The sequence below is a fragment of the Mixophyes fleayi genome, chromosome 3 (genome assembly GCF_038048845.1).
Source record: "Mixophyes fleayi isolate aMixFle1 chromosome 3, aMixFle1.hap1, whole genome shotgun sequence".
Classification (NCBI taxonomy): Eukaryota; Metazoa; Chordata; class Amphibia; order Anura; family Limnodynastidae; genus Mixophyes; species Mixophyes fleayi.
In genome coordinates this window covers 282,847,633-282,865,146 of record NC_134404.1, presented here as the reverse complement: position 1 = coordinate 282,865,146, position 17,514 = coordinate 282,847,633, and the positions used below count along the sequence as shown (strand labels likewise).

Genomic DNA, 17,514 nt, shown 5'->3' with positions numbered 1-17,514 from the left:
GCGGACACCGGGCGCACGTCTAACACCAACATTGCAGTTACAGCCGCAGTTATACGCTTTGCAATAGGGTGACTACTATCGTATTTTGTGGTCATGGCAAACGACTGTTGGACGGTCAATTGTTTTGTGAAAGACTTAGCGGTCTTACGACTTCCCCTCTGGGAAGATGACCGACTAACAGCAGCAGTGGCAGTAGTAGGCGTACCGCTGCAGGATTCCTCGGATGAATCCCGTATTGAGGAGGACTCAGTCTGGCTGCTGACTTGGGCTGCAGGACTGAATCTGATGGAGATTGTGGAGGAAGTTGACGAGGAGGGTGTTGCTGGTGTGTATCCAACTGGACCACGGGATTTAGGTGTCCCTGTACCGATGAGGGTCCTAGCCCCAGTTTCTGAACTAACCACTGAACTATGAAGGTTATTCAGGTGACGTATAAGGGAGGATGTTCCTAGGTGGGCAAGATCCTTACCCCTGCTTATTTGAGCTTTACATAAGCTACATATGGCCATACATTGGTTGTCTGGATTTGGATAAAAATAACTCCAGACCGAAGAGGTGCATTTTTTGGTCTTCTGACCAGGCATGACGATGGGCTTTTTCATCCCATGGACATCAGCTGTTTCCCCCCCTGGTGCCTCATTTACAATAACCACATCACCATCCTCATCATCAAGTTCCTCCACAGCGCCAGCTACATCATCAATAGCCTCCTCCCGAGCCACCTCTTCCCGTACAGTGATGGGAAGGTCAGGCTTGACAACCACCAACATCCTTGGACTCGCCTTGTGGATTTGTGATAATTTCTCTTTAGAAGGCAGAGTTGTTTGCTGTTTTGTTGCTGACAGCATAACTCTCTTCAATTTTTTGTAGGGGGGGGAGGAGGAGGAGGGCTAAGATCCGTGGGTGAAGCTGAACCACTAGTCATGAACACGGGCCAGGGCCTAAGCCGTTCCTTGCCACTCCGTGTCGTAAATGGCATATTGGCAACTTTACGTTTCTCCTCAGATGATTTAAAGTTTCTCTTTTTGCTACTTTTTCTTAACTTGGGCTTTTTGGATTTTACATGCCCGGTACTACGAGATTGGGCATCGGGCTTGGAAGACGACGTTGATGGCATTTCATCGTCTATGTCATGACTAGTGGCAGCAGCTTCAGCATTAGGAGGAAGTGGGTCTTGATCTTTCCCTACTTTATCCTCCAAATTTTTGGTCTCCATTATATGTAGCACAAGATACTGCAGAATGTGTGAACTTGGTAATATTGCAGTACCAATGGACTTATACTGCTGGATTGGTTTTGCAAATTTGGTTATAATTATTATATATTTTTTTTTTTTTACATTTTTTATTTTTTTTTACTTTTTTTTATTTTTAAAAACTTGGGAATAATGGGGAAATAACTATGCCCTTAGAAGCACAGAGCACAGGACACAGCACCACTGGACTGAACAGGACACGGCACAGGACCCAGCAGCACTACGGAACTCAGCAGGACAGAGCACAGGACACAGCACCACTGGACTGATACTGCAGAATGTGTAAACTTTGTAATATTGCAGTACCACTGGACTTTTACTGCTGAATGTGTGAACTTGGTAATATTGCAGTACCAATTGGCTTATACTGCAGGATTGGTTGTGCAAATTTTGTGGTAATTAAAAAAAATTAAAGTAGTTTTTGGTATTTTTTAAAAAAACTTTTTTTTATTTTTTTAAACACAGGGGAATATTGGGGAAATAACTATGCCCTTAGAAGCACAGAGCACAGGACACAGCACCACTGGACTGAACAGGACACAGCACAGGACCCAGCAGCACCACTGACCTCAGAAGGACAGAGCACAGCACACAGCACCACTGGACTGATACTGCAGAACACAGCACAGCACAGCACAGCACAGCACAGAACTAAACAGCACAGCACAGAACTAAACAGCACAGCACGAGATCTACCAGGACAGAGGACCACCTAAGACACCCTCCCTCTACCCTGATCAATGCCCGAGTGAAGATGGCGGCGACTAGCGGGGAATTTATAGGATCCGAGTATCGCGAGATCCGACAACGGGATTATGAGTCAGAGCCTCAGTTTCACATTTGAATTTGGCGCCAATACCCGGCTCTGTCTCGGATCCGACTCGGATCCGCAACGTTCGGGTGGGCTCGGATTTCATAAATCCGAGTGCGCTCATCCCTATTTTAAATGTATTTGCTTTGACTCCTGTATTTACACACATCAATGCGTATGACAGACTAAATTGCACCTTAGATACAAACACATTCCTTATACATATCCTTATACATAGTGGGCAGCAACGTCCATGTTTCTAAAATGCAGCAAATTCTGTATAAGAGATGCACAGTTAGAACACCCACTTACAATGTAAAATACTAATTTACCAATCTATTCCTAAGTGTCCAAACAAAACCCCAAAACAAACCTTAAAATATGAAATATGCCTGGGCTAAGAAACTAAAAAAACATTTCCGAATAAACTGACTCTGAAAACCATAAAAATGTGTCTGATCATAGAGCTGTAAACTACCTGCAATCTTGAAAGGGTTGCGTTATGAAGAATTTGTTAAAAATGTAATAAGCGTAATAAAAATGTAATAAGTGTTTGAGTGCGAACAGGTTTCCTCTGTATATATGTCTAATTTGGTTTATTGCTCTCCGTTGCCCTGCATCCCAGCCTGCCTGCTCCCCTTGCATCTGATCCCATACTGCTGGGACATGTCACCTTTGATCTGCACTCCTACCTGCCAACTTACCATTAGCCTGCTCACAATCCGTTCATGACACATGTGTGGGCCACAGCAGTGAGCACATTTCATTGGCTCCTGTTCTCTCAGTGGAGGAAGAGGATTAATAATGTTTAGCTGTGTCACCTTACAGTGCTTTTCTCCCAATTAGGATTCAAAGCGCTTTACACTTGAAACATTTAAAGAATACATAACAATCGGGTACAGGGATGCATAGGGGAGGCAGCCATCTTGGGCACACTCCGGCTATGCATGAAGTAGCATAAGAGGCAATTAATTTAGAATTGAACAAGCTGGATGTGAGATAGGGGTAATGGGGTGGGCAGCCAGCTTGGGCACACTTATATATATAGAGAGAAATGGTGACAGGATTACTTACGACCTGCACATAGCACAGACATGTGACAGAGGGAAGAAAGAACCCTGCTTTTGCAAGCTTACACTATATTGGGGGCTGAAGGGTTCGCACATGAAGATTTTTTATGACTGGGGGTGACGATATAGAATTGATCTGGCAAAGTTAGTTCCAGTAACGAGACTGGGTAGGGGACCAGAAGAATGTGATGGTTAGTTACTTCGGGTGTGGATGGTGTCTCTGAGCCATTGTCTGAATAGCAGGAGCAATAGATTGAGGCCTAGGTGGTGCAAAGGCAATTGTAGCAAAGGCCTATATGGTACAGGCCTCGTGGTGCAGAAGCTTAGGGGTCCAGATCAGGTGGTTTTTGAGGACCCAGATAGTGGTAGAGAACTGGGCCCCAGTGGAGAGCTCACCAGGGTCTGTTATCTCAACTTGGAATCTGGGAGCAGAATCCTAGATGAGTCAGTTAGGGTTGGAGGTTAGCTCACGTCTTACATGATGAGGCAAGATCCAGATCAGGACAACAGCACAGGAGGCACTGAGGTCTCTGCAACAGCATATTGCGGTAGTGGTAGTAGAAGGCTCCACTTTTGACTCCTGAGTTGATTGTATTAATGGGCCAAATTGATGAGCCGAGTATCGGCACACCCAGAGAGCTGCATACCCAACTAAATGGAGGTAGCTGGCAGAACAACATCCCAGTTTGTAGGAAGCAAATGTGAATTGTTAGTAATTGTCAGGGCTCCCAGTGCTCAAAGTGCTATCATAGGTTAAGAGAAATATATATGCCCCAACAAAACTATAGAATTAGCTAAGACTAAAGAAAAAGGTCTGAAAGGTCTCTCAAGGTAGATGGGCTATTATAAAGAAATCAGTCACACTAAATTTGGGAACATTCATGGGTCTTATTATTTAAGTATGCAGATATTTTCTCCATAGATGCCAAACACCATATTTTATTGATAAGCTGTTGTCTGGAGGGGAATCTGGACACTTCCATTATTTTGTAACCAAGCATCTGACGGCATTGAGAATTTACACAGAGTTTATCGGAGAATTTATCCAGCCCATCCAGTGTGGAGTCAAGAAGGAAGGACCATGGACATTTAGAAATCGGAAATTTAGTAAAGTTGCTAATAAGGTTTTCTACACTATCCTAGAACTGAAAAATCTTTGGGCAGGACTACTAGATATGGAGAAAAGATCCCACCCCGCCGCAACCTCTCCAGCATTGATCAGAGATTGTACCATAAATCTGTTTTAACCATTTTGGAACCAGGTACCACCTACAGCATATTTTACAGGCATTCTTCTTGACAAGGGAAGAAATTGAAGCTTCAGAAACTCTTTCCCTCACTGTGGTCCAGGTGTCCTCTTTCGGTGTTCTTCCCAAATCAGTTTCCCAATTAGTCTATGTTTGGGTTTAGTAGGTTGTTTGGTGGTAACAAGTAGTTTATAAAGAATGAAGATTCGAGCAGAGTCAGAGGTAAAATCAGGCCAAGGAAGGAGTCAACAAAGTGCTTCATCTGTAGGTATGCAAACAGACTGATATGCCTTCACATTTTTTTAACTGTTTTATATTTATGAGAAGATGATTATGAGCGAGGTAGGGTGCAAAGCTGATTTAAGGTTCAGTCATCTCTAACTGCACTCCCCTTGTCATACATTATGGATGTAGATTTAAATGTAATTCCATGTTCTGTATTTTGTTTAGAGTCAAATATAATTGATATGCCTTGGTATTTTGCAGTGACGTCAGTGGAAAATTTAAGACTTGTCTTTTTATTCAAATGGAATTGTGTGAGGAAGGGTCCTTGAAAAGATGGATTGAGAGGAGGAATGCGTCAAGGAGTGTTGACAAGAACACAAGTCTAGAGATTTTTCGGCAGATACTTGAAGGAGTAAAATACATGCATGACCAACAATTTATTCACAGAGATCTGAAAGTGAGTATTAATTAAAATGTAAATGTATATTTGTGTGTATATGATTATTTATATATATATATAGTATGTATGTATGTGTGTGTGTGTATATATATATATATATATATATATATATATATATATATTCTATATATATCTATATATATATATATATCTATAATATAAAAGCCTAGTGGCGTGTGTTAGTCTGTCTGTCTGTGTGTGTGTGGAAAAAAAAAACAAGCTGCAGCGCCACCTGCTGGGCGGAGTTATACACTGACCTACTAAATTCTTAGTGTGTGGGGAAAAAAAACCAAGCTGCAGCGCCACCTGCTGGGCGGAGTTATACACTGACCTACTAAATTCTTAGTTTGTGTGGAAAAAAAACCTCAGAAAGGGCTGAAATTTGGTATACTAAGATGTTTTTAATTTGTTAATTTAATTTGTTAATTGTTTAAAAGTGTTTATAAAGATTTTAAAAAAAAATATATATATATATATTTCTTGAAGGAGAAGTGACAGTTGGGAGTGGTTGGCGGTTGCCGGGGGTGACAGTGGGGAGTGGTTGGTGGTTGCCGGGGGTGACAGTTGGGAGTGGTTGGTGGTTGCCAGGGGTGACAGTGGGGAGTGGTTGGTGGTGACAGAGCAAGAGGAGTGTGATACTCAGGACCACTGAGAGAGATCCCTGTGTCTGGATAGACATCTGGATAGATGTGGCGATAAAGATGAAGGATGAGGTGATGGAGAAGAATGATGAGGTGGTGACATGTGGACAAAACCACGTTAAAAAAGGGCGCTTGCGTCTGGAAGTAACGCTCTTCCCCTTTTTAAGACCTTAAGTAGCTTGATTTGACTAGAATGCATGAGTATCATGCACGGGTTAACTTGTATATTATATGTATGCATGTATATATATCATATGTATGTGTGTGTGTATGTATATATATATATATATATATATATATATATATATATATATATTATATAAAATCAATACAGATATAGAAGGACAGTATATAACCAGATGGTGTTTATATTTGCGCACCGCAGTCAGTTCAAAAATACCGATGTACAGGATGGATAAAGGTTATTCATAGACAAATCAGCATATGATGGTATCGTGCAGTATAATAATAAGATGGCGTACGTACCAAATATAAGAAATAAAACCGCTTATCTGTGTATTGGCTCCTTGGTTATCCTGAAGTAAGGTCTTTAACCAAAACTCCTTGGCGATGGTAAAATAAGTATGTACTATTAATATCGCAACTGCAACACCAATCTCATCCGCCGAGTCAAACAGTTTCTACTTGGAGTGGCAGTGGTGCTGGCACAGAGTTGCTGTATGTCAAGCCTGGAGGAAATAGACCAAGATCACAGAAAGGCTATTATCTGCCAGTGACTGCCAGCTGCCTGCTGCACTGTGTACCATGTGACTGCTGTAACCACGCAGCAGGCAGCTGGCAGTCACTGGCAGATAACAGCCATTCTGTGATCTTGGTCTTGGTTTTTGAGAGGGACTATTCACAGTACAGACAGAAGTGCTTTTTGTTATACGCCCTGGAGCCATCACTCTTTCTGGATAGTGTTTGGACGGACACTGCACCGTCTTTCTGACCTTCTGTGTCACTGCTGCCAGGAGGTCGAGAGTGGTCGTGCATAGAACACCTCTGTGGGTACCTGCACTTTGCTCTACAGTCAGGCAATGGGGCGTCACCACTGGTGTTTGAACCGCTCTCCTCTGAAGTGTCAGGGGCGTACTCATCTCCACTGCTCTCTGGGCTATAGTCGGAGATGCTGATGGGCTCTGTCATGCTCCACTGGCCCCACTTTACTTTCAGCAGCAGTCTGATGCAACCGTGTCTTATCCCTATTTGGTGTAAAAAGACCAAGAAAGCTGCATTCTCTTCCTCTTCCTGCTCATATTGGAACATACGTATGGAGGGTCAACTGACCTCTAGTGGTGGGATGCACACACACTCTTCGCTCCACATCGGATACATGCACACTTTTGGTCTGTCAAAAGTGAAGCGGGGACATGCCAGATTTTTATGCTGAGCATATAAGCAAGGTCCCCTGCATTGATTAGCCTTTGTAAGATTTGTGGGGACCACATTTTTTGTCCCCACTATGACCAAGGTGTTGGTGTGTAAACAGGTCAATGTCCCCACAAGTATAGGAATGCCACCTCACAGGTCACAATATTATTTTCATCCACTTTCGGACAAAGACTGCAGTGAGCTGGCTGGATGCTAATCGACAGAGCAACGACACAAACACACGGCAGTTCATTGCACATCTAGGACACATTGCCACACAGCAGTGGCCGATAAAAAAGAAAAGTGGTGCAAGATGGAATTGTCCTTGGGCTCTCCCACTCACCCTTAGTAAGATATTCAAAAGGACAGTTTAACAAAGCAAGCACTCCAGTGACCAGGAGTGACACTTTAGTGGCTGAAGTGCTTGATTTGTTTGGGCCCCAACATAACAAGCTACTAATAGCTTATCTGCCTTAAGCCCAACAGTGCTCTCAATGAACTCTACATTATTAAACCATGTCTGCTCATGCTGCATCTGTAATCTCCTTCTTCTCTTTGGATACCTCTCTCTCATCCCTGAAGAACTGCCAAAGTTATGTAGACACAGGAATGGATATTACACCTGGAGTGGCATTACATCTGCTTCAGACAGACTGTGAAATGTAACATGTGGGCAGCATGGAATCCGTCGTGTTGGAGTACGCTGCATTTAAACTAATATATAGATGCAGTTGTGGAGTACTTAAGTTAAAACGTTACCCACTAGATGAGATCCCGGATTTAAGAAAGCTTGTACACGAGAGATACACTGCGCTTCATAAGAATAATACAGAGGAGGATGATAAATATATCCAGTTTAAAGAACAGCTAAGACATGAGATAACAAATGGGTGTGTCACCAGCCCCTGCAGTCAAAGATTTAGAAGATAAAGACGAGTTGAACGCCGTCACCCAGAGCACTCCTTTAACACAGTTGGAGATGGTGAACCCAGTGAAAAACAAAGTATGTGGTCACACGTACGAGAGAGAAGCAATTGAAAGGATGTTTGAAAAGATGCTTCAGAAGGGTAAATCCGCCAGGTGTCCAAAAATTGGCTATGATCACTCTGACATGAGTATATTGAATCTTCTTCCAGGCAATGCACTAAAATGAGCCATTGACATTCACAACAAAAACAAGGTCATCACTGAGCTTGAAATCAGCCCTAATCCCCCAAAAAATAAAATATTGCTAGGTACCTTTGACGTAAAGTGCAGATTACAAACCCTGCAAAAGTGATGCAAAGTGGAAGGTTGGAGTAATACATATACACGTGTATTTAGACATCCATGCTAACATTACTTCTGCAAGCAACTTTGTTCTTTGTTTATAAAACTGTTGTCTTCATACCATTAACAAAATTATAATAATCCTCCACCATTCTTTGGATGTTGATAGTAGATAATAGGATCAGGTGGAGTTACGGCAGAGGTGTCACGGTTTTTGGTCAATTCTTTTACAGTAGAGCAGATCAGATGTCAAAATGTTGTGCTGAGTCATCTGCACCATCAATGGGTGTCTTCGAGTTTTGAAAAGCACACAGCAGTATAGAGCACATGTAGGTAACATTGGCACACAGCGGTAGCTGAATGGAATAGTGGTGCAAGATGAAATTGTCCTTGGGTGCAGATCTAGTACTAGCATAGTCGCCATGGCGTCTGTGACCTGCTTTGCGACTGGGTGACAGCTTTCATACTTGCTTCCTCTTGCAAAGGGTTGTTTAACCGTCTATTGTTGTAAACTACTAGTAGTCTTCTTCTTGGTCTGCTTCTGGGATGAAGATCCAACCCCAGCAGCAGCAGCAGTGGGACTAACGCTCAAGAATTCTTCTGAGGAATCCTGGATAGTGGAGGACTCATCTAGCCCTAGCAACTTGGATGCAGGACTAACTCTGATCGCTACTGAGGATATTGATGAGGAAGGTGTTATGGGTGTAGATTGCAGGTGCCAGGATCTAGCTGAGAGAAGGGACCTAGCTGATGCTGGACTGCTTGTTGTTGTTATTTTTTCAGCATAAGTTTTAGGAATTTCTGAATCTTAACATACAGTTTCTTCTAATAACTTACTGTTTTCTTCCAGCTCGGCTTTTACACGTAAAAGTATATGGGCACCACTCCATTCTTGCATCATCATGAATGACTTTACAAGAAGATGCCTCAGTGACAGTTGCAGAGCTAGCACTCATAGAGAAAGGCGAAGGCCTGATTCTTTCCTTGCTACTGCGTGTACAGAATTTTATGTTGGCAATTTTATTTTATTTTTTTCACTTAATTTGGCCTTGATTACAGATGTTTTTTTCTTGATCAAGGTAAAAGGTGTTTTTTTACATGTTTGTTTCCCTGACTTAAAAACACTATGCACTTTAACATAGGCTTTAGCTGATGGCTTAGAGGGGTTACTATCATCATGACTTGTGCCAGCAGCTGCTTGATGCTCCTGGTCTTCTGTGGACTGATGTGAATCCATTTTGATGACACAGTAAAATGTCAATGTAGGCTTTTAAAAACACTGCCAGCCCTATTACTTGAATTTCTGTTTCAGCACTGAACACTTCCACCTCTCCTATTTCCCAGTAAGCTATGGCACAGTAAAATGTCACAGTAGACTTTTTAAAACACTGCCAGCCCTATTATTTGAATTTCTGTTTCAGCACTGCCACCTCTCCTGTTTCTGTGTGAGCTATAACTCTATAAAATGTCACTGGAGACTTTGAAGAACACTGCCACCCCTCCTTTTTCTGTATTAGCTATGATGCTGCCCAACTGCACTAGAGACTGCCAACAACCCTGCTACCCCTTCTGTGTCTCTCTGTGAAATGGCGCTGGATCTCCATGGAGGGCAGTACTTATAGAATCTAAAACTCACAAGATCCGAAGATGCAACAATGACGTTTTGCCTCGTTTTCACTTCCAAGAGTGCGTGAAAGTACCGAGCCGACTCGGTGCTCGGATCAGCTATGTTCGGGTGGGCTCGGTTTTCTGAAAATCGAGCCTGAGCATCTCTAGTCTTGTTCATTTTTATTTATATATTTGTTTATCTTGAAATGTCTTAAGGAAATGTTTTTGGTTACTTTTAAACTATATTTTTTCCCTTTTATATTTAATATAGCAATGTGAATGGATACAAATATTCTTGTTATAGCACTTTACTACCTGGTTTCTATGATGCTGCTTGTAAGTCTGCTTGTAGAATTCACCATTTAGTACAGTTGGTTTATTTGCTTTCTCCCAGAGCTCTTCTGTCAGTCTAATTGAGTGTGATAATCCTCTCAAAATGTGCATCTTAATGGCAATGGATATGTGTGATATCATTGGGACATGGCACTGTCCGGAAAATATGACAGAACAGGCAAACATGTGGCAGACACAATTCACTAAAGTGGCTTATATCACAGGGGAATTCTTATGCTAGACATAGTTTTAGGTTAATCTTTTAGTACAGGCTATGTAAGAACAAAATCAATTTATGTTGGTGTTCCTTTAAACCTGATCAGGCAAAAAGTTATATTTTTTAAGTTGCTCCTGAATGAAGCTTGCCATTCCATCTACCCTACTCAGTCTTTCCTATCTAATATATATAAGCCTAGCGGCGTGTGTTAGTGTGTGGGAAAAACTATTTTCTCAGAAAGGGCTCATCCAATTGACCTGAAGTTTGGTATACTGACATTATTTGACACAAAAATGATAATAGTGAAGTCAGTTAACTTCCATCATCCCCCCTTCCCCCCGTGGGAGGGGTAGTAAAGGCTAAATTTTCCAGTTGAGGGCTCAAACTCTTGACCGTGTGGGTATTTATTTACCAGAGCCTGTGTTTGGTCATGGACAATTGTATGTCGCATTTTCACGAGTACGGAGAAGCAGTGATGTAAAAGTGCAGGTTATGAATACTGCCCTTCAAGGAAGACTGATTGAGCACAGCGATAAGGTGTTTAGCAGAAACGTTGTGTATCGAGAGGTTTTAGAACAGTAAGACGATGGAGATTAAGGATGTGGCGGTGATGGAGAAGAATGATGAGGTGGTGACATGTGGATAAAACCACGTTAAAAAAGGGCGCTTACGTCGGGAAGTAACGCTCTTCCCCTGAGGAGGCCTGGGCTAGCCCCAAATGCATGACAAGAACCTTTTTAAGTACCGTATATACTCGAGTATAAGTCGACCCGAATATAAGCCGAGGCACCTAATTTTACCACCAAAAACAGGTAAAACTTATTGACTCGAGTATAAGCCTAGGGTGGGAAATGCAGCAGCTACTGGTAATTTTTTTAGATTTATTCATTATTATGTTTTTTTATTTACATCTGTATATGCATTTTTATTGTACACATTTTTATATCATGTGTGTTTTTCAGTTTAATGCTATGAATAGGCGTCAGCGTTCTGTAGTAGTCTCATACGCAGTGAAGATATAATTTATGGCCAATAAGCACTCCTCAGGAGACTACAAATAGATAATGTCTCAAATGCTCAAGTGAGAGCTGATGGTGTTTGGAACGCAAACACCCTGAATTCTGTGAAGTGGGTGTAACTCTGAAAGTGGAAGTCCTCATACAATCATTGGGTCCACGAAGTGCTTGAAAGAACTGAATGTATTGCTCAATCAAAAACCTGTGAATTCAAACTACTGGTTCTCTGTGCATAAGGATGGTATAACACTGTTCCGGTAATAATAGGGGGACAATCAAGTCTCAATTTGTTAAACCAAATGGTAATTCTCGTAGAGTAAGCGGATCAATTTCTGCACATTCCGGTATTGCAATACTTCGGTAATGTTGAACAAATACATAGAAACAAACACGTTTCAATTGAGTGAACCGAATATGAAATACTCTGGAGATAGCAGATCAATCTCTACACAGGGAGATAGTGTGACACTTCATCCGGTAATAGATACATATGCAATACGATACCATGTCGTGATGAATCTCCGAGATCAGTCTTAATCCATTCGGCATATATTTCACCCCGCAGTGGAACGCATGTGCGTTCCACCAACAGGAAGTTCGGCATTTGGAACGCAAGTTTGCGTTCCAAATGCAAAACTTCCTGTCAGTGGAACTCACATGCGTTCCACTGCGGAACTTAACAGCTGAGGGACCGGACACCAGGAAGTTCACCCGTGTATAAGCCGAGGGGGCCTTTTTCAGCACACAAAAATGTGCTGAAAAACTCGGCTTATACACGAGTATATACGGTAGCTTGATTTGACTAGAATGCATGAGTATCATGCACGGGTTAACTTGTATTGACATAAGTGTATACCATGATGGCAAAGAACATAGGTTATATTATAAGTGTCCGTGATCCTCCATCAGATCTAAGCAGGGTTGTCTACTTTGGGAAAAATTCATACAGAGTGAATTTGAGATGGTGGTAAATGATGCCCTTTTGCACGTGTGTCTGCGTTCTCACATCTGTACTTTGATGCATGTTATGATATGTGCAACCTTAAATATAGCCCAAAATGTGTGTGTTGTGAATATTCTCTTGCAAGGCACATACTTTAACCCTTCTTTTGTTAGCATGCTGTGGAAGTAATGTATTTGAAGATACTTGTAGCCTAACACGTATCTTTAAATACATTAGTGTTTGTCCAGGAAGGGATAGGACAAACACTAACACAGTTGGTGTGTGTGTCCTGGCCCTTCCTGTACTCCAGTTGCAGGTAAAAACACCCCTCATCTGCCTCTGGAAGAGCACGAGGCCACAAGTGTGAGATACGTACAGCTGTAAATAATGCCGCAAGTTGTGCTCATGCACCGTTCTACAGTCAAGATAATGCTTTGTTTAATAACATTTCCTTTAACATGGTTATGCTTGTGTTACAGCCTGCAAATATATTATTTACTAAAGACTTCATAGTGAAAATAGGAGACTTTGGGTTAGTAACTCAAATGACTGGGGAACACGAGACACAAGCACTTCAGCGAACTCAAGGAACTGGCACACCACCCTACATGGCTCCAGAACAGGTACATATTTCACTTGAACCATTTCATTGAACTTTCTGAGGCTGACTTTATTGACTGCTTTATTTCTTATTTGCCAATTGTTTTATTCTTTTAAATTCCAGTATTTAGTGACCTTCTGTTTGACACATGGGTTAAGTTGTTTCACTCCTATTCATCTGGTAAATCACACTCTAGCCACATAGGTTTTACTTGTGGGATCTGCAAATTCTCTGATATGAGGCTAATACAGTCTTCGTAGTTTATAAATGACCTACCAAAAGTCTGTAAATCAGCTTCTCTCCATTTTACTTCAACCTGATTTCTCTCAGGAGGAATCCTGGGTAACTGAAGACAAACGTTTTTTTGAGCACTGATAGAAGACTTTCCATGTTATATAGGAAAGGCTAAACTCATGAAGTGTATTAAACCTAATCTACCTATTAGAGCAAACTTGTAAAGTTTATCTGACATCCGTATCCAAATATAAATACTTAGGTATATAGCTTGATCCTAACTTGAGACCCTGACATCCAAACTCGGCTTGCTCTGGGCATAAAGTCCTCAAGCTTCCAGTTTGTTTTGTAACTATAAATTATACAATCATAATATGCTATCTGATCTAATATGCTGTTCCTGGAGTCTAAACATCAAGTACTTTTTGGACAAATACCAAAGTGAACTTTAAGGACAAACAAACAAATTACCTGAAAGTTCTCGCTCCTGTAGTTGTCAGTCTAAATTCACTACCGCAGACACACACACTAGTGTTCATTTTGTTAGAAGCCAATTAACCTACTAGTGCGTTTTTGGACTGTGGGAAGAAACTGGAGCACACAGAGGAAATCCATGCAAATATGGATAGAACGTTCACAGATAGAACCCTGGTCAGGAATCAAATTTATGAAACCAGCTGTGTAAGACAACAATGCTAACCACTGTGCCGCAGTGTCGCCCATGGTAGCACCCTGGTAAACAGTTGGTGTAAAATTAAAAAAGTGTCCAATTGATTTGTCTGTCTGTGTTACTTATGCTACTAGTTAAATATGTATGTGCCTACTAATTTATTTTGCTTGTTTTATCTTTTTAATAGAAAGAAGACATGTATGAAAATGAAGTTGATATATTTGCATTAGGATTAATATTAGTTGAACTTCTGTGGATATTTGGCACTGGACACGAGAGAGCAACAGTAGGTCTTGATTGCACTGTATCTAAATTATCGATAAGTTAAAGTATGTTCCATGATTTGTGATTCTTACAACCCTACTTCATGATATGGGTGGCAGTTTTCTTTTATTTACATTAAACTCAACATTGTTGCTGACAATTGCTATCAAGAAATGCCCTTACTTCAACTTAGAAACCTGTGTATGATTAGTTCATACCACCCAACTGTCCCCATTTAGGCGGTTGGGTGGTATGAACTAATTAGACAGTCCTGATTTGAGGGCTTTGTCCTGCCATCCCAATCGGGACAGCCTTGTCCTGTGGGTGGAAAGTTGGAAAGTATTGTGTTCTCTGCGGCTGTGGATGGCAGAGCAGTGGTGAGCGGGTGCCAAGCTCATGACAGGGAAGGTGTTTATTAGGGAAATAAGAATGGGGCAGCACATTGTGAAGCGGTCACGCCCCCATTGATAAGTGGCCACTCCTCCATTGAGGCGTGACCATGCCCCCTACCCATTGTTGGGAGGTATGTTAGTTTGATTTTTAACTTGACAGCAAAAGGGATAAATGTTCATGTGTCTACCCTGGGGATTTTTAAGGAGGATTGGAGTAAAGAGTATCACAAGACAACCTTAAGACATAAGTGAGTCTTAGGAAGAGATGACATTTGTAGGCCCTAATACCTTTTCCGTTAGCTAATGTTACCTGGAGGTTGAGATATTAGCTCTTCCAGGTTTTCACTTGTCGAGCTCCATTACTAAGTAATTGTGTGCCCCCTGTCATTGTTGGCACCGTGAAAATCCCTTTTGGTTAAAATTGCTCTGCAGCCTTATGGTGAATACACAATGAACACAAAAGAATTAATCTTGTATTTTAATTTAAAATACAAAAAGTAGAATAAGTGCTAAGTGCAGGCTACTATAACTCAAGTCCAGATCTGTTACTAATATATTAAAGCATAGGACCTCTACTTTGCTACCAAAAACTCATGAAGTGCTTGTGTAATTGTGTCTGCCTAGCAGGATGCCTCAGTTGTGTTTTTAATTTTGGAGTTGTTTTGTGGAATCATTCTAAACCTATATTTGTTTTTAGAAAGAACACTATTCTTGTCATAGCTAGAAGAGGCAGTGACTAAATCTGAATAAGCCACTGCTCTCACTTATGGTGTACAAAATGCAGACCACAGCATATGTTTCTTTTTTTTTCTCCTGTTTAGACATGGTTACGTCCATTTAAATGGTGTATACCTGGATTAACTATAAAACGTGTTCCTAAATGTGAGCATGCCCCACAGTATTTAGCCTCATTCTAATTGCCAAAACAAGGTTTTCTGCTGCAGATCGAGTTTTGTCAACAACAAAGTTTAACTGGTGGAGACTGAACATTTACATGTCCTCAATTTAGTGGGTGACTGCAGAGGATTTTTGTATGCACATCACCTTTCACCGGCGGCAGTGATCGGATGTCTGCCTTTCCCTGCAGTCTTTTTTGCCATACATATTGGATAAATCCATATATGGAACTTTGTAAATGAATTGAATTAAAAAAATTGATCTGTACAATTGTAACACATAAAATAAAACATGAATTCCCCTTACATTCAGCACACATTAAAGACGTAGTTGAGGAAAGATCCTCCAGCCGAGCTTCTAAAGTTTTATATAAAGTTATCTAGTCTATAGTTGCCAACAACTATTAATTTGACTTCACCCAAACCTACCAAATTAATATGAATGCTTAAACTTCAAATAGCAAAGTAGGAAAGAGCACCTGTTCATATGTACGGCTGACAAATATTCACATTTATAAAAATCCTTTCTCCGCCTTCCCACATTTCTTATCTTGTTTGTAATGACTTTATGCAGGTAATGTTCATAGCAGTCACCATTCAGATAGCATATACTGGATCACTGTGCGACTGGGCAAGTGAAATCTTTATATAATGTAAGCAACGCTTATTTTAGTAAAGAATGACGATGTAAGACAGAGCAACGGAATAAAACATTAGGCGGAGGAGCAAAATAGATGCACAATGTTCTTGCAATTCGTAATAGCAGCAGATAAATATATCACTTATGATCTACTATTAGGTGGCGTTATAATGGCAACTGACCATTACATGGTCACACGCAATCTTTGCCCTCCCTCTCCACTAAATTCTTTGGGATATAATTAATTAATTTTCCCTTGTTTGCTTTTAGGAATGGAAGAAATTACGGAAAGGTGAATTGCCTCGGCAGTTTGAAGAGAAATACCCCATTGAGGTACATTCATACTAAAGCTTCACTGCCTCTTCTTCCCCATGTATTTCCTTCTCATAATTACCTTTCTAATTTATGTCTTAATAGGAATATGAGATAAAGAAAATATTGTCAACTGATCCTAAGAAAAGACCCTCAGCTGCAGAATTAATAATCGCTTTTCAAGCAAACACGAACATTAATGCAAAAACACGCTAAGCTTTTCATTTATGTGAAAACGTGTACATTTCCAAAATCTTAATCAGAAGTGTTTTATACAATACTCTGTTTTTTAAAGAAAATACACTGTATTACCAAGTGCAGTTATTTTGTGATTATAATGGGAGAAGTGTGTGAGAAAAGAAGACGATGCTGAAATCTTCTCATTGCACACCGTTCTGGAGCGGATCCACATGCACAGTGACTACAGTGTTTGCATATGACTGCTCTGCATCCACAACGCTTAAAATATCAATTGTTACCTGCCTTCTACTTGAACCTGATTATGTGCAATTAGCAAATAAAAAATCATGATTAACATTATGGGTATTTTGATTTGGTGTTGGTACGTTTATACAAACAAGGTTTTCAGTACATACATTCTAAGCTGTAATTTGTATTGGCAAAATATAAAAGTGAGACTGAAATCTGTTAATTACAGCTATGACTCATAATGTAACCCCCTGCTTCTCTGGTAGTATTCCTTCATACAGTTCTAGTACTAGGTCCTGTGAATGAAGCAGCAATTGTGTCCCTGCACATGCAAGCAGGGCTGCCAACAGGAATTCAGGGCCTCCGGTACAACAAATTCATGGCCCCCCCCCCCCCCTTATAGTCGAGTATGCTAAAAAAAATTGCGCCGGCCCAAAATTTTCCGGGGGTGTAGTCATGCATTTGGGGGCGTGGCAAATGCGCAATTGGGCGTGGCTAACACATCAAAATCACTAGGCTCTCAATTTGCCGGAGCATCACATATGTCCAAGCACTCCTGACTTTCAGGACATCTAGCACCACAGTGTAGTATAGAAAGAATGCAGTG

The 17,514-nt window shown here is 41.0% G+C and overlaps 1 protein-coding gene across 1 annotated transcript in view; it reads left to right on the top strand.

The window, feature by feature from the left end:
* Positions 1–17,015, top strand: part of LOC142144604 (interferon-induced, double-stranded RNA-activated protein kinase-like) — a 58,893-nt gene extending 41,878 nt beyond the window's left edge. Inside the window, exons 15-19 of the mRNA XM_075203682.1 lie at positions 4,870–5,065; positions 12,949–13,092; positions 14,162–14,260; positions 16,437–16,499; positions 16,584–17,015. Coding sequence (XP_075059783.1) covers positions 4,870–5,065; positions 12,949–13,092; positions 14,162–14,260; positions 16,437–16,499; positions 16,584–16,694 — 613 coding nt within the window. The 3' untranslated portion in view covers positions 16,695–17,015. The remainder of the gene's footprint in view (positions 1–4,869; positions 5,066–12,948; positions 13,093–14,161; positions 14,261–16,436; positions 16,500–16,583) is intronic.
* The last annotated feature ends 499 nt before the right edge of the window (positions 17,016–17,514 follow it).